A 22362-nucleotide genomic window follows, 5' to 3' on the forward strand; every position below is an offset into this window, starting at 1 on the left:
AGTCATCATGTTGTACAATGTTGTTATATATTTTTAAGCTTATCTGTAGACAATTTTTCCTGTTTATATTTCAGATCAGTGATTACACTGGCAAAATTATGATGATTTTAGAACAAGGTAATGAGTAGTATGAGCTCTTCAGTTTTCACATATTTGGAGCTGCAGAAATACTGCCTCTGGAGAGAAAAAGATGACAATCACGAACCGATGGGATTTCTTCTTCCACAATTAAAACATTCACCAAGGGCATAAGAAAGATCAGAGGGGGACACGCCTGGCTGGCTCAGTCAGAAGAGTATATGACTCTTGATCTCAGGGTTGTGAGTTCGAGCCCCATGTTGGGTGTAGAGATTAGGTAAATAAATAAAACTTAGCAAAAAAAAAGAAAAGAGAGAAAGAGAAAGGATTAGAGAAAAGGAGGATACTTTTCCTTAAAACCAATGACAGGAAGTATTAATTCTATGCATCAAAGCAAACTTGGAAACAAACTGTTTTGTTAACAAGAAAAACTAAGGGTAAGTTCAGCTCATTTCTACCATGCCTTCAGCCAATGGAGAAACTGGCAATGCCAGCATTTTAGACTGCTAAATATTTGTTTAAAATAACAGCTAACGTGCTGTAACATCTTGCTCTGTGCAAGGGCTCTGTGCTGAACAATTTAAACAAAATCTCTCACGCAAATCTCCCAACTCAACAAGGTAGGGACTACTACGAGTTGTATTTTGGAAATGAGAACACCGAGGCTCAGAAAGCAACACGCCTCAGCTCAGCAGGCAAGCCCGGCCAGCAACCAGGCCCAGGCCGCTGGCTCTGGAGCCACGTTCCTCACATGAGACTGGGACTTCTGCAGTACCCTTACCATAGAACCATGTGGACTTAGGGACATCTCAAAGGAACTGCATGTAGTATAAATACAAATATTTAGCATTTTATTCGTTTCAAAACTTTCACTGGAATCCTCTCCTAGATCCTCAAAACAATCCTCTGAGGTGGGCTGGATAGAGGATGTGTGCTTTCTTAGAGGTAAGTAAGGAAGCAGAAAAGCTGAGAGGTCAGACAAAAACTGGGCTCTCCTGACTCCAAATTCAGTAGTTCCAACCAAAGTGAAATGGGGCCCTTCTCCTCCTCTTCTCTAGAAACCTCAAAGCACTGGTGTGAGAATGAAGTGAGGATGAAGTGCTTAGTGCCGAGGCCTGTCACATCAGAAATGCTCAACAATTTTAATGCACCCTCAAATGAGAGAACTGGCTGGCTTTCTATTAGGTTCCTGAAAAAGCCTCATATTTTCTTTGTTCCTACACAAGGGAAGCATGTGATGACCTCAGGAGAGAGTATTTAGAAAGAGAGCATGAGCTTCTCTGAAGCAGAAGTTCTAACAGTGTATCTGTGTGGCTGGCACCACATAAAGCATCCACCAGAAAGTTAACTGCTAAAAAGAGGCATTTAAAAGCGGGCCCTTAAAATAAATTTACAAAGTTCAAGAAGAGTTCACAAGACATTAAATTCTGATTCCACACTACAGAACTAGCATATCCACGTACAACAGTCATGCACAGCATATGCAAATACAAACATGAACAAAGAAAACTGGGAAAAAAGCGAATTCAAATGGCTAGTACTCATGTTTTCTTCCACATCTCTAGGGGGAAGAAATAATCAGAAAATTCAGTGTTTGAAGTAGACCTTAGGTTGTAAAGCTAAATGTGGTCATAGTGAAAGATGCTGCTATAAACATACATTTTCACAGAGTTGGAACACAAAATTCAAATACTATAAATACTTATTATATGCATAGGATATTCCCAGAAGGATACAGGAGAAACTGAGTGATTGCCTCTGGGTATAGGGAAACTGGATAGGAGACACAATTACTTTTCACAAAATACCCTTTTAGAATTTTTTTTATCATGTACAGCTATTTTCAAATATGTTTAAAATATTCTACTGGTAAAGATAATCATTTTTACTTCTACTGGTAAAGATAATTTTTATCAGCATTAGTTTTCTAGAAAAGAAAGAATACCCTATTTCAGGCATTTGAGTGTTTCTTGAAGATACTATTTTAACATCCAAAGAGAGTGCCAAAGGTCACAGTTAGTAAAGCACAGAACAGCTAAAACTGGGCTCTTTGGAGCCAGACGGCATGGGTTCAAATCCCAACACCACCACTTGCTAGCTCTGTGACCTCAGGCAAGTTTCCTAACCTTTTGGTGCCTTAGATTCTTCATCTATAAAGTGGAAATAACCACAGGGCCATCATGAGAAACAAGCACACTAAATCATACAGGATGCCAAAATAGAGCTTGGCATGCAATAAGCATTTAATTATTTCTTTGACAGCTAGGCCCAGGTAGCAAGTAGATGTGTGTTCAAGTTGCGTTTATGGCTGAACCCTCTTTGACAGAATGGAAAACTTGACCATATTCAATTCCCTCTGTGACCTGAGCTGCCTAAGCCCTGAGTGGGTGTCAATAAACGCTGATTGACTGATTTAGGACGTCAGTAAAAACGGAAAGGCTGGATTACTTATCCAGATGTTGGCAACTGTTCTTCCCAAGAGACTAATAGCGCGTCCAGTCTTCAAGAAACGATCACTGAGGTTTGTTAAATTCTCTCCACTTACAAAACAATAATTCCATTTACTTTCTCCAATTAAATACACCAGCAAAGTAAGGGAAACTCAGTAAGAAGAGAGAATTCCTATAGTGATTCCTTCCTAGATGCAGCCTTAACCCAAGGCAGTCTGTGGTACCACAGCTGGTTTTTTTTTTTTTTGAGACTCAGGAGGCTACATTATTTCAAGACAAGATGGAATAAGACATTTAGGATTAGATACCCCCCAAAACCCCAATAATTAAAGCAGTCAGGTACACACTAAATCTCTAGTTTACGCCAACAAAACAGTATCACAGCTCTGCTGTGACCTAAACTTTCCTCCAACTCTGCAGCTACAAAAGTCTGTTCTACTCCACCGAAGGCGTCCATCTGCAAAATGGAGATGATAATGCCTAACATTAACTGGATACAGATGTAAATGAGAATGTGTTCAGAATTTTGAGCAACTTGGAAAATAAGCGATGGATTAACTGAAGATTATTTTGGCTGCTTCAGATGCCAACTTCTGGGGACAAATAAACCATCTCCTCCCTCCAAATGCCAGATTTTGTGAGCCTGGCTCCAAGGCCCAAAATCCCGAACAGGGAAGGGGAATGATGGATGTATACATACTGTGGCAGCAAGAGCAAACAGGTTTCACCTACCACACTGGTGCTTAAGGTTTAAGCTGCTTATGTGACTTCAGGCAGACCCTCAAGTCAAAAAGAAAAAAAAAGTGCCTGGTGAGGGTTGTGGGGTGTTAAAAAAAAAAAAAAAAAAAGTTGTAAGGAAGAGAGATTAGACCATTTATGAGCCCTTCATTTTTCCTTCATTTTAAAAAGTAAAACATCACAACTTCATGGCACTATAGCAAAAATCATACCTATTCTAAAAAGAGATTTACGTTTCTATTCCTATTTTAAGTCCTAAGTGAAAACGACTGAGAAATGCCAGCAGGATTACGTCTGGGATGACCAGTCCCTAAGTCAGATCGATTTCCTCCACTCGAAGCTACAAAATGACGACCACGCACCATCCCCAGTTCATTTTTCCGTTGTTACTGGCACAGAAAAGGAAAGACAACAGGAAAGGAGAACACAGGGGTGAGAGAAGGAAAGTAGAATGGAAAGAAGGCAAAAGTAAGATGCTCCTGGTTCTGCGCTTTATGGAGCGAACCTAACATGAGGCTCCCCCTCCCCCGCCAAGTACTCCGAACTCATTCACAATGCCTTCCTAAAATCTGTAATTTCGCTTCCCCCAACCCCGAAAAGGGAGACTTCCTAAGACCTCTTCGTGGTCTGCATATAACACTGGGTTGGGGGTTGTGAGCGTGGGGTGTGGGGTAGAAAGATCGCTTGAATTCTGTATCCATAAATGGTAGAACCGTGTTCCTTTGTACACGATCCTTAATGAAAATCACATGTTTCACAAACACGGGTCGACCTTTTTGACACATAATTCCCAATTAACGGTAGAAATTCCACAACGTGGGCTCACAAGGCCGTTCGGGCCTGTAGAGTTCGCTTTCTCAAACTTTCTCCGGGAGAGCCCCGCGGCTGGGGGCCCGGCGACACCGCCATCCCGGCGTGGGCTCTCCCGGGGTTAGGGCGCGAGGACCGGAGCCCCGCACCCTCCCGCTCGGCCCGCAGCGCCCAGGCGTGGTCGCAGGAACGACAAGAGGAAGAGCGAGAGAGGGAGGGCGAGAAAAGGAAAGGGAAGGGAGGGCCAGGGAGGGAGAGGAGGGAGAGCGCGCGGCCGGGCGCGGCCCGGGAAGGCCCGGCCCGCGGCCCCGCTGCCGCCCCGATCCGCTCCGCGCCGGCCGGCGCTTACCTTCCAGGTAACAGCTGGAGGACGAGGAGAGCCCCTTCTTGGATTTGCAGCCCACCAACTTCAAGCAGATCTCCAACATTTTTGCGTGCCGGCGCCCTCGGGGCCGGCACCCCTCTCCCCCGCTCGCTGCGCCGCGCGCTCAGGCCCGGCGAGCCCCGCTGGCCCCGCGCGCCCTCCCGCGCCCCGGCGGCACCGCCACGCCGCCTCGCCACCGCCCCGCGCGCGCGCCCATGGCCGCGGCTGCGTCTCCGTCTCCGCTCCGGACGCGCCTGTTAACAAAGGGCCCCAAACCCGGCCCGCGAGGCCCGCCCCCGCCGCCGCCGCCGCCGCCGCCTTAACCCTCTCGGCGCCGCTCCGGCCGAACGGCCGGCCCCACTCTTCCGGGCGATCGCCAGGCCGAGCCCGTCCGTGGCCCTCTGCCGCGGTCGAAAACCAACCCGGGGCCAACTTCTAAGTCAACGAGGGGCTGTTTTTACGTGCAGCATCGAGTGGTTCTCAACGTTGGAAAGTCCTAACGTCCCAAGAAAGACACCGGCTACTCAAGCTGCCGGGAGCGCAGGCCTGCTTAGCACCACCTTTGGAACCTCCAGCATCTCAGTGGCGAGATGCCCCCAACCTGCGCCGCTAAAAGTCGAACAACGCCGGTGCGCGGGGCTCTGGCAAACCCTGGGTCCCCAGAATGTTGCTGAATAATGCAAATTCCTCTGCAGTTACCAATACTGGTCTCATTTATGTTCACTGAATTTACAGTGATTAAGGCTAACTCAGTGGGTGTATCAAGAATGAATAATCAGAGAGCCAGAACCCACATGACAACCTCACAGGTATGCAAGACATTTGTCAAATCATACATTCATACTAGGAGGTGGCTGGAAACGGAAGAGAGGTAAGTTCGAATTCAAACATAATTTCTGATTATATGTAAAGGGAATCCATCTTCCACAACAAGAACCCATGTCACAGAGGTAGGGCCCGTGTCTTCTTTTCGTTTCTTTCCTTTTTTTTTTTTTTTAAGATTTTTATTAATTTGACAGAGAGAGACACAGTGAGAGAGGGAACACAAGCAGGGGGAATGGGAAAGGGAGAAGCAGGCTTCCCGCGGAGCAGGGAGCCCGATGTGGGGCTCAATGTGGGGCTCGATGTGGGGCTCGATCCCAGGACCCCGGGATCATGACCTGACCAAAGGCAGACGCCCAACGACTGAGCCACCCAGGCGCCCCCCGTGCCTCATTTTCTTCAACGGGGAACTTTTTTCCTTGTTTGGTAAGTGCCACGGGTACTATTATTTAAAACCCATTTTATTGCTGTATAGAGCTGAAATCTTTAGAACTCTGGTTAGGACTGATAATATACGTTATTATAACATAAAATAACAATAATCACAATAGTGTATTACTTGGCGTAAGGCCAGAAGTCTAGATCGGTGGGAAATAACAGGGAACCCAATTATACCAAATCATTTAATAAAAATCAGATATATTTCAATAACAATAAGGAATTTATTTTATTTAATCAATATTTATTTAATAGAGTGTCAGATAAGTGCAACACAGAAAAATTAATGTAGCTCACATCTTAGAACACATGAATAATGAGAGAGGATATTTACTGAGACCTTACTGTGTGTCAGACATTTATGAGAAACATGGTCCATTCCATTCACTACAACACTGCATTTGCACGATGATCCTGTGAGGAAAAGAGATTATCCCAATTCTTCAAGTAAAAACCTGATGGTTGGAGAAGTCAAGCACCCTGCCCAAGGCACCATAGCTGGAAACCAACCCTGCTTTGTCCAGTTCCAAGGATCAGGCTCCTGACCAGTAAATGACACAGCCCCCTCCCATCAACAATAAATTCCAAGTAGATTAAAACCTTGGATTTCTTTATCTTTGGTTAAATAGCTAACATCATATACTTCAGAGGAAGTGCTGGTTAAGAGACCCTGGCTACGAGTGGTCAACCCCAGAAGGCAAAGCTGGACTCATTTGTTATACTTTCTAGCCTATCCTGTAACAACCAAAATCTGGGTATCTTGGGGCGCCTGGGTGGCTCACTCGTTAGGTGTCTGCCTTCGGCTCAGGTCAGGATCCCAGGGTCCTGGGATGGAGGCCCGCATCCGGCTCCCTGCTCGGCGGGAAGCCTGCTTCTCCCTCTCCCACTCCCCCTGCTTGTGTTCCCTCTCTAGCTGTGTCTCTCTCTGTCAAATAAATAAATAAAATCTTAAAAAAAAACCACACAATCTGGGTATCTTGGAATGGCTAAGTAACAAGATCTTCATGTAGGTCTGCCAAATATAGCACATAAAAATTCACAATCGGACTGGATGTGACTAGTGTATATCACAGGGGTTCTCAGCCAGGGCGTCATTTTGTCCTTCCAAATTCTGATCAATGTACAAAATGTGTCCTGCAAATGAGTGGACCTATGTATGGTTCATGCTGTGGTACCAGCTCAGGGCTCATGAGCACCTAAGAAAGCACAGTCCAGGAACAAAGTACGCAGTTCCCACCACCTGGAGACACAAGTGACGTGCACTAACTGTGGATGCTATCTAGGTTCTCAAGGCACTGTCATTCTGCTAGAGAGCCCGCAGGTAGTGACTGCTGACTTGTTTAGTGTTGTCTTAAAACTTTCAAACTCCTAAGTGTAAAGCCAAAAATAAAATTCAAAGGGTGCCACTAGTACAAACTGAAAAATACAGTATCTGTTTTGGTGCCATTCTGGAAAGTTCAAGGGCTTTGGACCAAACTATAATAAAGTCTGTCATTGATACCGCACTTCAGATTTAAAAAGCTATAGCCAGGGGCGCCTGGGTGGCTCAGTCGTTAGGTGTCTGCCTTTGGCTTGGGTTGTGATCCCAGGTCCTGGGATCGAGCCCCGCATCGGGCTCCTCGCTCCACGAGAAGCCTGCTTCTCCTTCTCCCACTCCCCCTGCTGTGTTCCCTCTCTCACTGTGTCTCTCTCTGTCAAATAAATAAATAATATCTTAAAAAAAAAAAAAGCTATATCCTATCAGTTAATATAGGCCCAGGGCACCTGGGTGGCTCAGATGGTTAAGTGTCTGCCTTCGGCTCAGGTCATGATCCCGGGGTCCTGGGATCGAGTCCCGCATCGGGCTCCCTGCTCGGCGGGGAGCCTGCTTCTCCCTCTGCTTCTCTCTCTCTCTCTCTCTCTCTGTCTCTCATGAATAAATAAATAAAATCTTTAAAAAAAAATAATAATATAGGCCCAGATATTTGTTTGCATGTCCTGTACTTTTATATTGGATGTAAGTTTATTTTAAAAAGCTAATGACTATTACTAATATTCTCTTCTTGAGTCTACAATGACCTTATCCTCTTAAGTCCTCTTAAAATGAATAATGCTTATAAACTGTGTCCAGATCTTTTAAATTTTAGTTATAAAACCATGCATTAACAGGTCTGGCAAAACACTCTGAATTAGCAACGACGAATATTGAAAATTTTGCCTAACTGTACACTACCATATCAAACTGGACTATTCTTTCCTGATCCAGCTTTTGATGGTTTTTTTTTTCAGCTTTTGATAGTTTTGAAACTCATTTGCAAGATACAAAAAGCATTGTTACAAGCAAATAAAAGAGAGCCTCAATCTTCTTCCTAGAATGAAAAAAGGCCCAAGAAAGCTTCCCGTTAAGCAACCTTAAACCCACAGGCATTAACTTAAACAAAGAAATGAAAGACTGTGAACTAACTTGTTTGTTCTCTTGCATTCAGTTTGGGAAAGAAACAGACGTTCAATCTGCGCCTGATATGTGCCAGACACAAGGGTCACAACAATTCCATTTCACAGGTAAGGAAACTTGGAAGGGGCCAGGAGAGGGTTCTGTCCAAGGTTGCACATCCTGGAAGTAGTACGGTCCAAAGCCCCTGACCTTTCCAAAATGGCACATAATTATCAATTTAAGTGGAAAGATAATATGAGCAAAGCTAGGGCGCCCGGGTGGCTCAGATGGTTAAGCATCTGCCTTCGGCTCGGGTCATGATCCCCATGATCCTTGGGGGCCTGCTTCTCTCTCTCTCTCTGTCTCTCATGAATAAATAAAATCTTTAAAAAAAATATGAGCAAAGCTAGAGGATGAAATAAAAATCATTAACTGTTAGAAGTTTTTTTTTTTTAAAGATTTTATTTATTTATTTGACAGAAAGAGAGACAGCGAGAGAGGGAACACAAGCAGGGGGAGTGGGAGAGGGAGAAGCAGGCTTCCCGTGGAGCAGGGAGCCCTATGCGGGGCTCGATCCCAGGACCCTGAGATCATGACCCGAGCTAAGATAGTTGCTTAACCGACTGAGTCACCCAGGAGCCTCTAGAAAAAATGTTTTAAAAGAAAACAATTCAGAGAATTAGAACTATTTTAAAATATTTTAGAGGTGCCCGGGTGGCTCAGTCATTAAGGGTCTGCCTTCGACTCAGGTCGTGATCCCAGGGTCGTGGGATGGAGCCCCGCATCGGGCTCCCCGCTCCGCGGGGGGCCTGCTTCTCCCTCTCCCACTCCCCCTGCTTGTGTTCCCTCTCTTGCTGTGCCTCTCTCTGTCAAATAAATAAAATCTTTAAAAAAAAATTTTTTTTAATGTAGTAAGAATATTAAGAAAGAAAGAATTCAGGTCCTTAATTAAAGTATGTGATCTGAGCTGTGTTTCTGAAAGTATGGTCCATGGACATTTTTTAAAAATTTTTATTTATTTTTTTTTTGAGAGCGAGCGAGCGCAAGCAGGGCAAGGGGTAGAGGGGGAGAGAGAATCCCAAGCAGGCTCCATGCCCACCACAGAGTCAGAGATGGGGCTTGATCTCATAGGTGTCCCTATGGACAACCTATTTTGAATCACCTGGGACACTTGCTTAAAAGGCAGACTCTTGCGGGTACCTGGGTGGCTTAGTTGGTTAAGTGTCTGACTCTTGGTTTCAGCTCAGTCATGATCTCAGGGTCATGGCATTGAGCCCCACTGCAGGCTCCCCACTGGGCTGGAGCCTGCTTGAGATTTTCTCCCTCTCCCTTCTCCTCTGTCCCTCCCCTTTCTCATGCATGCATGGCTGCGTGCTCTCTCTAAAATAAATAAATCTTTACCCAAAAATAAATAAATGATTAAATAAATAAAATAAAATGCAGACTCTTGGTCTCCATTCTAGCCCTTTAGAATCAGAATACATGGAATGGGCTACATCTTAAGAAGTTCCCCGAATGATTTGTGTGCACACTTAAGGTTGAAAACCACTACATTTTAGAATAGAGAAGAGTTGTTTCTTGTTTTCACCAGGAATTGGACAAACAGGAATGGGTATTTCTAAAATTTTTTCCTTTGAAGGCAATTTTTTGTTTATTTTTATATATTTTTTAAAGATTTTATTCATTTGAGAGAGAGAGTGAGCATGAGCAGGGGAGGGGCAGAGGGAGAGGGAGAAGCAGGCTCCCCACTGAGCAGGAAGCCCCACACGGGCTTGATCCCAGGACTCTGGGATCATGACCTGAGCCGAAGGCTTAACCGAATGAGCCATCCAGGCGCACTCCTGAAGGCAATTTTTTTTTACTCTAGGAAATATATAACTCTAGACAAGTTATCAGAAGAGGACCCTTCTCTTAAGATTTTAGGCTAAAGACATTTTTTTTTTTTAAAGTTTGGAGTTCAGTCCTATTTAAAAAGGGGGGCTGACATGGGTCAAGGGAAGGAGGCAGGAGGCCTGACATGGGGCCTGGTTGGGGACCCCCCAGGACCAAATGATCCCAAATGTGACTGACCCCTCCACTGTTTCCAGCCCAGCCAATAATTTTGCGGGGGGGTGGGGGGGGGGCGTGTGGAGAGCAAAGATCTTAAGGCATGTGCGTGCTATTTCATAAGCACCTGCCTAAAAGCCCACTTGCTCTGACTCTACAAACACTTTCCAGTGACAGCCTGCTGGGTTCTCTAGCTCTGTGTGTCCAGTGTGTGTCCGACTGAAGGAAAATGCAGCTCAGAAGACCGTATCAGTCACATCCATTTTGGCCACTGTATAAGGACACACAGGCATCTCTTTGTCTTGTAAGCTTTCTGGGAGATTGTACGACCTGGGGGTTGAGTGTCACAAAGGCCTGCTGACTCTGGACTGGGGGAGGCAACGCAGTGGAGGCTGAATGAGCTACATCACGCAGCCTAGCTCTGAATTGCACCTCTGCCGTCCACTGTGGTGGCTTGGGCAAGTGACTTCACCTCCCAGAGCCTCCACTGTCTCAACTGTAACACTGGGGGAGAGGAGCTATCTCACAGGGTTATGAAGATTGGAAACAACGTATGGAAGGGGATCCATAAACAGTAGCTATTGTTATTTCCAAAAGAGCCCTCTTACCAGATCAGATGATGGTCTGTGTTCCTAAGTCTTACTGGGACTAAGTCAAGAGCTAAAATTAACAAATGTGATATGTGAAAATGATTCCAGCAAACACAGTCTGAGGGAGTGAAAGTAATCTGGAGGTTTTCCAAGGGACAAGGAAGCCATTTATTTTATTAGGGGAAAGAAACTAGCTATGGAGTAGGAGTAGCGACTAGGATTGAAATGTCATGGAGTCCTACCTTTCATCCTAAAGCCAGGGATTGCAACCACAGCTTTGTGGTGAATCACAAACTCCACACCCCACATCTTTAATGGATGCCTATTTCAGGCCCAGGACTTGATGAGCTAACTGCACACAGGATTGTCTTTCAGGTAACACTCATTGTTTTGTTAGTTCCCTTGGTATTTCCAGAGCCACGGTTCTCAATTGAAGGCCAAATCTGAACTTAAGAGTACATCTACTTTCTAGAAAATCTCATTATAGTAAGACTCTACTACATTTTAATAATTAACAAGTCAAATACAACTATAAACAGTAATTTTTCTCCAAGAGGAAACTAATTTATTATTGGTATGCCCATTTTATTTTCTATTACTTTTAATTTTTGTATTATACACAAGGTTAAAATCAAATAGTACTAAAGTTTTGTAATAAACACAGCAATCCCCTGACTCCATCCCCCAGTCTGCTGCCCCAGAGGCAGGCAGCCTCCTTCAGATTTCTAATTAATGTCCTCATATTGTTGTTTCTGGATTCATCAGCTTTCCACATTATACATTAACTTATTATAGTAGTGTCCCAACCTCCCTACACAGTAAAATCACAATTTTTGGTTAAGTCAAGAGTCAGTGTTTACATTACTGTGATTATATAAATATTGTTCACTGTTCCATCAGTAATATACTACGAATGTTTCCTTTATCTTAGAGATATTAATTGCCTTGATTTCCTTCATTTGGTTAATCTTCTACAGATCTATTACTATTACTCCCAAATATTTCAAAGATCTGTCAAACACCTAGTAGTATTTTTTCCAAATACCAAAACCCTTAAAATATTCTCAGTTCTATTTATTTTTATTTTTTAAAAGATTTTACTTATTCATTTATTTGAGAGAGAGCGTGCGAGTGGGGGAGAAGCAGAGGAAGAGAGACAAGCAGACTATGCGCTGAGCATGGAGCTCAACGCGGGGTTTGATCCTATGACTCCGGGATCATGACCTGAGCTGAAACCAAGAGTGGTATGCTCAACCAACTGAGCCACCCAGGTGCCCCCTCAGTTCTATTTACTGACTTCCAACCTCGTTTTGCTGGAATACACTGTCCAGTGGCTTCCTGGAAAAAAAAGTGGGGGGAGGGTACATTCCAAACCTACTCTGTTTGGATGGGTACAGAATTCTAGGATAAAATTAATTTTGAAGATGTTTCTCCACTAGTTTCTAGTTTCCAGTATTGTTTAGAAATGCAATTCCACTCTGATTCTTGATCTTTTATATAATAACCTGTTTTTCTGTTTGGAAGCTCTGGAGTATCTTCTAATACTCTTGGTGTTCTGAAATTTCACAATGATACAGCTAGGAGTGAGTCTTTTATAATGTTGGCACCTCAGGAGCTAATCCAATTAGATGTTAAGTCATTTAGCTCTGGAGAACACTCACGCTGAGGTTTTCCCTGATACTATCTCCTAAATTCTCCTCCATTTTCTTTTGGCTTTCTCCTTCTAGAATTCCTATCAGATGGATACTGAAGCTCTGGGACTGAGCTTCTGATTTTCTTATCTGTTCTCTCTCATTGTCTATGTCTTTTCTTTATGTACTGCTTCCTGCAATAGGCTGCATTCTAAGTCTTCTGTGGAATTTTAACTTTTGGCTATAATGTTCTCAATATTAACGAGCTCGTTATTATTCTGATATTCTCATTATTCTATTATTGTGATTATTTTTATTAACACTGTTGCTTGATGTTTGCACTATGTCTCTCTGAGGACAGCAAAGACTAGTTCTTCTGGACTCTTCTGTTTCCTGCACTGTCTTTATTTCAACCAAGTTCCTTTTTTCTGTGACTGTTTTACCTTTTATCTGTTAAGAGATTCTTCTAAATAAATGAGGAACTAAAACGTATGTGGGGAGGAGCACAATTGGTGGACTTCGGTGAAGGAAACTGGTAAGCTCACTTTTCCTTCAAGAGAATCCCCAGATGATGGTATCTGTAGGGCTTTTTCTAGGGCTGTTCAATTTTTTTTTTTTTTCTCAGAAAAGAAATTTTCCATCTCCTCTCTGTTTGGGCCCTAGCTGGCAGTTATTAGAAGAGGGCCGAGAATCTCACTATTCAGTATATATAGACTTAAAAAAAAAAAAAAAAACTGCTCCAGGTGCCTGGCTGGCTCAGTAGGTAGAGCCTGCGACTCTTGATCTTGGGGGTGTGAGTTCAAGCCCCATGTTGAGCATAGAGCTTACTTTAAAAAAAAATTGGGGGGCGCCTGGGTGGCTCATTTGGTTAAGCGACTGCCTTTGGCTCAGGACATGATCCTGGAGTCCCGGGATGAGTCCCGCATCGGCTCCCTGCTGAGCAGGGAGTCCGCTTCTCCCTCTGACCCTCCCCCCTCTCAAGCTCTCTCTCTCAAATAATAATCTTTTAAAAAAATAAAAATAAAAAATTGGGGGCGCCTGGGTGGCTCAGTCCTTTAAGTGTCTGCCTTCGGCTCAGGTCATGATCTCAGGGTCCTAGGATCAAGCCCCACATCAGGCTTCCTGCTTAGCAGGGAGTCTGCTTCTCTCTTTCTCCCTCTGATCCTTCCTACTGCTCCTTCTCTCTCTCTCACTCTCTGTCAAATAAATAAATAAAATCTTTAAAAAAAAAAATTCTGCTCTTGCTCACTCCACTGTTTTCAGTCCCTTGGCTTATTTGTATCCATGGTGAAAGTAATGCCCGAGTCCAGAGCCTCTACAGGGCAATTTGTCAATAAAATACTTCTAGTCTCAAATAGGTGGGAAGGAGAGGTGGTCATCCGCTGTACAGAGCTGGGGAGCAGTGTGAATGAAGAAGAATCTAAACACTCCTTTTACTGACTTTCAATTGATCCCTTGATTTCAGTTACAGGCCTCACCACTCCCTGCTTTCTGTAGTACTAATGCCTCTAACGTTGATTTTTTCCTCAGGATCTTAAAAGCACACTGGCTCACTTCTAATGTCTCTCTCAGAAGAGGTTAGACTTCACTTTCTTTCTGACTGCCTTCCATTTTCAAAAATGTGTTCACCTTTCTTATCTACTTATCCTTTTTGATTCTTTTGCCCTTATGAATTTTCACTTTGAAAAAAATCTTCTTACTATCATTTCAGTAGAGCTTGGGGAGCAAACGGAGATAAAAACAGGTCTTCCACCTTTAATCATTTTTCATCAGAATCTATTTCGCCCATTTTATAGATGAGACAACTGAGGCGCAGACAGATTAAATAACTTGCACGAGGTCTCACAGCAAGGTATGGCAGAGCCAGGAAAAGAACCCAGATCTCCAAACTCCCTTGTTAGATTTTTTCCTATTCTATCACACCCACTAGGTAGGTACCTATAACCAAGAGCTCACAGACCAATTTTAGGACACCAGGCTGCATACTATAGGTCTCAAATCATAATATTGCTGGTGGTGAAGAAACAACCAGATCCTGAATTCCTAAACCCAGTCAAATCCACTTACAAGTTAAGTTAGAAACAGATATATTATTAAACAAAAAATAGTTTGGGATAATTCGTATTAAACACTAAGTGCCTGAATTCAACTCAAAGAGGTTTCAAACATTTTCGTGAATTGTCTCTGTCCCTTTACTTTGGTTAACTTTTGAAATGAATGCCAAGAATTTTATTTCAAATCCCTAAAACTCTTGTTTGCCTTTAATCTGAATACTGAATAAAGATTACAACATCTACAAAACAAATCAAAAATAGCAATGTTGCAAAAATCAAAACGCTTCAGACTAATCTATAGAGTAAGGTAAACTTAAGCACACTTCTGCAGAAACACTGATAAAGGAAGAGCCTGAGCACTGGTTATTTACAAGTAAGACTTATTTTCAAATGCTGCTTTGGCTTTTATAGTTTTGTTCACTTTGACCTGGGAAACCAGTGGTTAATTTTCCCTCTCTTTCTCTAAGACTGAAAGAATCTGGCCAGCAGTGAGCAGGCTTGGGAGATCACGTTACTTGGGGGTGGGGGAGGCAGGCAGCTGGAGGGAGTGTAGAGAGAAGGGTCAGTAGGGAAGGAAAACACGTCCTCTGAACCTCCCCACAGTGCAAGGCCCAGCAGGGATCAGGAGGTTCGCAGAGGGGCCGGTGTTTATCCAGGTTATCTCTGGGGCAGCTGAAATGGGCTATGCAAGTATGAGCTCCCTCAGCATTAAGATTCTCTCAGCAGCCTGGAGCTGCGCCTGGGGAAGGCAAATTTCTCAGTAATTGTTAGGACTAAAAACCTAGAAATGAAACACTAAAGGAGTTTTATGTTTGTTTCTTTAAAACATTCAGAATCAATTTGTTTTGTCGTCAAGGTTTTTAAATGCACACAAAGGACAAGTGGGTCCAGAAGATTTCTCCCTACACTTGTTAGAAATGACTGCTGTCCTTAGAGAAGCAATGGCATCTCTAAATGAAATGGTACTTTTTCCTCCTAAAGCGCCAGATATGGCATAGTAATCCAAAGCTACATATTAACCAGAGAAGAATGGCAACAGATAACACTGGAGAAACTGCTCGTTAAGTGGCACTGTGGTGATGTCAGGAGGAAAGAGTCACTTGAAAAGAAAATGACAAAGAGTTCTGCTTCCAAAGTCGACTTCCAGAAGCTGTCTGCCTGTCTGCCACCCTATCGACCAGCTGGTGCATAAGCTCTATATTCAGTAAAGCAACTCCAAAATTGGATTTAACTGCTAAGTTAATTTTCACGTTTCCTAAGCAATAATAATTCATATTTATGGCTATTTCAGCAGGAAGAGCATTCTGATGCAATTCTAAAACAATAGTAAAAGTTAACTCCTTGATAAGGTTTAGGCCAATAACTACATAGCAACTAGACTTTCTCTGAGGAAAAATCAATGGGAATCCCACACGGGCTAGTTACAGGAACCCCCAAGCCAACGATGGTCCCTAACATCTGTTCTCCTTTCTGACCCTCAACCCCTGAGTTTTAGACCTTAACCTTAACTGTAGGTAGGCACATGGCCCCACAGTAAAGACTACATTTCCCAGTCTCTCTTGTACCTCAGCATTACCATGTCACTAAGTTTTAACCAAAGGTATGTGAGCAGAAATGATACATGCAACTTCTGGGCCTCTTTCTTAAAAGGAATGGGCAGCCCCCCTCTCCTTTCTACTTCCCACTCCCTGGACAAGGACAGGACAGGTGGAATGGCCATTTGGAATTGAGGTAGAATCCACATTTTAAAGAGTAATAAGATGGAGGTATCTGACCCTGTGGAGTCCCCCTATACAACCAGGACTGCTAATGTCAGCCTGTTATAGAGGAGGGAAGTAAACACCTAGCTTGTTTAAAGCTGCTGGTATTCTGCATCTGTTATAACAGCCACGTAATCTTTATGGTAATAATATTAAAATACCAATTCTAACTCATAGAAATCAAGAACTTTCTAAATCAACTATTTATTTTCTTTATCTATCAAAAACTTAACTGGAAAGCAAGCATTTGAAACCATCTCATAACCTTCAGAAAATGAGAAAGTATCTTACTTAAACAATCGGTATAAAACACGCAGCCCAGTGTCCAGCTCATAATGAGCACTCAAATATCACATGTTAATTATTATTACAGTTAGCGGTCCCCTGCCTTACACAATTTCTGGTCCTGGTGGAAGGAAGATTAAAAAATTCCTACATTCTGGGCGCCTGGGTGGCTCAGTTGGTTAAGCGACTGCCTTCGGCTCAGGTCATGATCCTGGAGTCCCGGGATCGAGTCCCGCATCGGGCTTCCTGCTTAGCAGGGAGTCTGCTTCTCCCTCTGACCCTCTTCCCTCTCGTGCTTTCTATCTCTCATTCTCTCTCTCTCTCTCAAATAAATAAATAAAATCTTTAAAAAAAATAAATAAATAAATAAAAATAAAATAAAATAAAAAATTCCTACATTCTATCATATATCTGATAAAGACCTTGTATCCAGAGTACAGAGAACTCTTATCATCACTCAATAATAAGACAGTACACAAACCAATTAAAAAATAGGTAAAAGATTTTTAATTGATGTCAACAAAGAATACAAATGGCTAATAAGCACATGAAAAGATGCTCAGTATCACTGGTCATTCAAGAAATGGAAACTAAAACCACAAAGAGATATACTAGAATCAAACAGACAAAACCAAGTGTTGGTGAGGATGTGGAGAAACTGGAGCCCTCGTACACTGTGGGTGGGAATGTAGGACCGTAGGGCCGCTCTAGAAAACAGCTTGGCAGTTTCTTAAAAAGTTCAACACAAACTTACTTTATAAGACCCAGCAATTCTACTCCTAGGAATCTACCCCAGAGAAATGAAAACACATATCCACACAAAAACTTGCCCGTGAGTGTTCACAGTAGCATTAGTCGTCATGGCCGAGAACTGGAAACCATCCAAACGTCCCTCAGTTGGTGGATGGATAAACAAAATGTATGTCCAAATAATGGAAGAATACTCAACAATAAAAAGGAATGACGTGCTGTTATGTGCTGCAACATAGATGAACCTCAAAAACGTGCTGGGAAGTGGAAAAAGCCCGTCACAAAAGCCCATATATCTTATGATCCCATTTACAGGACGTGTGCAGACAAGGCAAATCTATAGAAGACAGAGAGCAGATTAGTGGTTGCCGGGTGGGCGGTGGGATCAACTAAAAAGGGGCACGAGGAATCTTTTCGGCATGATGGAAATGTTCTAGAACTGGATTGCAGTAATGGTTGCACACTGTAAATGTACTGGAAATCACTGAATTGTATGCTAAAATGGTAAATTTTATGGCATATAAATTATACCTCAAAAAAGACTGTTAACAAATAAGGGAAAAAAGAAAGGATGGGTTCTATGATTTTGACCCTTTTCCCTAATTAGATGTCATATAAAGGATGAGACAAAGGATTAGAAATGCAACAGGTTTGGCTGCTGGGTTCCATGCTATGAACCTAAAAAGACCATGGTGCTGGACACATGGTCCTCAAAGAGCACCACCATCTCCATCATTTGTTGCTTTGCCTGTCTATTCCTTCTGCCTTACAGGACCCAAAGTGAGACACGGATCCAAAGTGCAAACAGCAATAATAAGTACCTTTATGCACCGTCACTTCAAGGTGGTGGAAATCCATGCACAAAGGGGTTGTTTCTCTAACACAAACCTCCCTGCACCTGGATGGGAGAGCGCTGGTGGCCATGGAGGAGAGGCAGCTGTAGGTAATGGGGAGAAGCCATGCAGGGGAGCAGGGCCCTGGGTTCCAGGGGGTTATATGAGGCCCGGGGAGGCACTTGCCCCACTCTGAGCCTCACTCACCTGCAAGATGGAGGCTGAACCACATAGCTATTATGGTCTTTGAAGGCTCTCAGTTTGTGACATGATTCAAGGTCCAAGGTAAATTTTTACTTCTTCTTGTTGAGGGCTTTAAAAAAATGACCAGAAATTTTCTTGACTAGAAAGAGCAGTCTGCTACCTTACAAATGCCAGCATTGTACCCAAACACTGGCTTCCCCTTAGGAAATCTTTGCCCCAAATCAATCAATCTTCACAAATGGATTTAGGAGCCTTTGGGCCCCAGGGGGATTGAGGGGCAGGTCTTGGGCAAATCACATCAAGAATATGGATGATCTATCCTGGCTGGCTGGGATCAATTCCTAGCTCAACACTTCCAAAAAAAAAAAAAAGTGTCCAGAGACCTGGGTGTTGAACTTCCTGCCAGTGAGTCGTATAAAGACGAGGAGTGTGGGGCTTAACAGTCTTATACATGGTCTCCCAAGGACTGAAGGTACCACTTAATTCCTCAGCTTTCCACTATGTAGGAGACAAAACTGTCCTTAACTTTGTCCTATAGTTGCACATCATGAAGGGAATGCTAGCTCTTAACTCTGGCAGAGTTTGCATATCTGATTCCCAGTTCTCTAAAAGCCCCAGAGAGGCAATTTGACAATATTCGGTATCTATCAAAATTGCAAATATATTTACCCTTTGATCCAGCAATTCTATTTTGGGGGATTTAACTCTACAGACTTACCTACACATACATACACAACTGAATATGAGTACACACACATGCACACACATATTCACTGAAGCACTGTTTAAATAGTAAAGTGTCGGGAGCCTGGGTGGCTCAGTTGGTTAAGCAACTGCTTTCGGCCCAGGTCATGATCCTGGAGTCCCGGGATCGAGTCCCACATCAGGCTCCCTGCTCGGCGGGGAGTCTGCTTCTCCCTCTGACCCTCTTCCCTCTCGTGCTCTCTATCTCTCATTCTCTCTCTCTCAAATAAATAAATAAAATCTTAAAAAAAAAATAAATAGTAAAGTGTCTATCACTAAGTTAAATAAACTATAATCTTAGCCTTAGAAATGGGGTACATTTGTGTCTGGTTGGGGGTACATGAAGCTTTCCAAGAAGTATGAAAGTATTTTTTAAAAGGGATCAAATTTCAGATCTTCAATTTCATACATAATCTTTTCTAAAACTAATCTGTCTGAGAACACCTCTGCCAGTTCTCCTTCCTAATGCTGCTTTCACAATTACCCCTTCCTTCCTCACAATGAAGAAGAACACCTCTCATAAGTCCCCATAGGTTTTTAAAAAATTCCTGGTCACTAAACAATGGGACAATCTGAGAATACATGGCTTCAGAGGGGAAGTCTTCTTTCAAAGCAAAGCAAAGGGAGCATCATTAAGAGATGAACATTAAACATTCTGCAAATGTTTATTGAGTATCTACTAAGAGCTAGGTACTATTCTTAGCTTAGGGTTACAACAGGTAGAATACAGGGGAAAAAAAATCCCTCCTTCCAACAGTTCACATTCTAGTGGGGGAGAGAGACAGCAAAATAAATTAGTAAATTACAAAATATATATAAGAAGGTAAAACTGCTAGGGAGAAAAATCATGTGAGAGGGACAGGGATGCTGAGGTCAGGGAGTGGGGACTGGATTGTAATGTTAAATAAAGTGGTCAGAAAAAAACACTGCTGAAGATAAAAATTGAGCAAAGACCCAAAAGAGGGAGAGTTAACTATGGGGAAAGCACTTTCCTAGCATAGAGGACAGCAAGGACAAAGGCACTGGGGCAGGGAGGATGACTGGGAAAGGTTCAAGGAATAGCAAACAGGCCAATATGGATGGAACTGAAGAAGGAGGAAAGAAAGGCAGTTAGAGGCTGCAGGGGCATGGGAAGATCTTGTCTAAGGTTACTGTCGAGGCTTTGGCTTTTACTCTGGAGGAACTGGGAAGGCACAAGAGGCTTGGGGCAGAGAGGCTGGAATCTGATTATATTTAAAGGGATTACTCTGGCTGAACCGGGAGAAGAAGACTAAGAGGGATACCAGTGACTAACACTGACCTCAGGGCAAATGAGCTTGGGAAGTGTCTATTCCTTCTTTTTCTATTTTCTAGAAAGGTTGCAGAGAATGCATATCATTTCCTCTTTAAATGGTTGGTAGAATTCACCAGTGAAATCATCTGGGCCTGGAGTTTTCTTTGTGGAATGATTTTTAACTACAAATTCAATTTCCTTAATAGATTTGGTGCTATTCAGGTTGTCTGTTTCTTCTTGAGTGAGCTTTGGCCATTTGTGTCTTTCAAGGAACTGGTCTGTTTGTCCTATAGGCTGATGATTAATTCACTTATTATACTTTTCATATCTGTAGAATCTGCGTGATGTTACCTCTTCTGTTCCTAATATTACAACTTTTGTCTTCTCTATTTCTTCCTGATCAGTCTGGCAAGAGGTTTATCAATTCTATTGCTCTTCTCAAAGAACTGGCTTTTGATTTCATAGATTTCTTTATGGTTTTTGTTTTCTATTTTACTGATTTCTACATTGGTCTTTTTTTCTACTTAATTTGGGTTTCACAAGCCTTTATTTTTCTAGTTCTTTTTTTTTTTAAGATTTTATTTCTTTATTTTGACAGATTGAGAGAGACAGTGAGAGAGGGAACACAAGCCGGGGGCGGGGGGTGGGGTGGGAAAGGAAGAAGCAGTCTTCCCACAGAACAGGGAGCCCGATGTGGGGCCCGATGTGGGGCTTGATCCCAGGACCCTGGGATCATGACCTGAGCCGAAGGTAGATGCTTAACGACGGAGCCACCCAGGCGCCCCTATTTTTCTAGTTCTTAAGATAGAAACCCAAGATCATTTGAGACTTTTTTCTTTTCTAATATAAGGATTTAGTGTTATATAAATTTTCCTTTTGCTCCATCCCACAAATTTTGTTACATTTTCACCTACATTCAGTTCTGAATACTTGCTAATTTTACTTTTGATTTTTTATTCTTTGATTCATGGTTTATTTGAAAATGCTATCTAGTTTCCAAGCAGTTGAAAGATCTTCCTGACATCTTTCTTTCACTGATTCCTCATTGAATTACACTGTGGTCAGGGATCATACCTTCTATAAATTGAACCAGCTTACATATATTGAGACTTTTGAGACTTTTCTAATGGCCCAGAAAATGGTTTATCTTGATAACAGTTCCATGTGCACTTGAAAAGAATGTGTACTCCACTGTTCTGGGGTAGAGTGTTCCATAAACATAAATTCACATTGGTTGATTACACTGTTCAAATCTCCTATACCCTTACTAATTTTCTGTCTACTTGTTCTATCAGTTATTGAGAAGTGTTAAAATTTCCAGTTATAATTATGAATTTCTTGCAGTTCTATCAGTTTTTGATTTATGTCTTTTGATTCTGTTAATATATATATATATAAACACTTAGGATTGTATCTTCTTAATGAATTAACCCCTTTATCATTATCCTTGGTAATATGTTTTGCTTTAAAACTCACTTTGCTACTCAGGTTTTATTTTGATTAATGTTAACATGGTACATCTTTTCCCACCCTTTTGCTTTCAACCTATTTGTATCTTTATATTAAAAGCAGTTTCAGGACTCCTGGGTGGCTCAGTTGGATGGGCATCTACCTTTGGCCCGGGGCATGATCCCAGGGTCCTGGGATTGAGTCCCGCATGGGGCTCCTTGCTCAGCAGGAAGCCTGCTTCTCCTTCTGCCTGCCACTCCCCCTTCTTGTGCTCTCTGACAAATAAATAAACAAAATCTGAAAAGAAAAAAAAAAAAGCAGGTTCATTGTAGGCAGCATTTGAATGGGTCTTACTTTTTCATGCAATCTGACAACCCCTACTTCTTATTGGGATGTTTAGACTTTTTACTTAATATAATAATAACATAATGTGGAATTTCATCTACCATCTTGCTGTTTGTTTTATAGTTGTCCAATCTGTTCTTTGTTCACTTCTCCAAGGAAGAATTCCTTCTGCCTGACAGCCTTTAAACTGGTAAGCTAGCCTTTGTGTAAGAATGGGATTAAAAAATATATAAATTTATATTTGCTTATATTTGCACAAAGAAACAATGGAAAATATATAAATAT

The 22362-nt window shown here is 42.5% G+C and overlaps 1 protein-coding gene and 1 long non-coding RNA gene across 4 annotated transcripts in view; one reads left to right on the forward strand and one right to left on the reverse strand.

Moving 5' to 3' along the window:
- Positions 1-22362, reverse strand: part of ABL1 (ABL proto-oncogene 1, non-receptor tyrosine kinase) — a 144290-nt gene that overhangs the window by 40856 nt on the left and 81072 nt on the right. The window contains exon 1 of one of the 2 annotated variants that reach the window (XM_027614786.1): positions 4426-4658. The exons of the other annotated variant lie outside the window; for it this stretch is intronic. Within the exon in view, the coding sequence (XP_027470587.1) occupies positions 4426-4504 (79 nt within the window). The 5' untranslated portion in view covers positions 4505-4658. Of the gene's footprint in view, positions 1-4425; positions 4659-22362 lie in introns of those variants that run through there. 2 annotated transcript variants of the gene reach the window in all.
- On the forward strand, positions 4808-22268 carry LOC113934231. Of its 2 annotated transcripts, none has more exons than XR_003523599.1 (3): positions 4808-5311; positions 8166-8241; positions 22201-22268. It is a non-coding gene; the product is annotated as an uncharacterized LOC113934231 (long non-coding RNA). The 2 variants fall into 2 exon arrangements; XR_003523598.1 differs by lacking the exon at positions 22201-22268 and adding an exon at positions 15416-15683.

The sequence above is a fragment of the Zalophus californianus genome, chromosome 13, assembly GCF_009762305.2.
Source record: "Zalophus californianus isolate mZalCal1 chromosome 13, mZalCal1.pri.v2, whole genome shotgun sequence".
NCBI classification, from domain to species: domain Eukaryota; kingdom Metazoa; phylum Chordata; class Mammalia; order Carnivora; family Otariidae; genus Zalophus; species Zalophus californianus.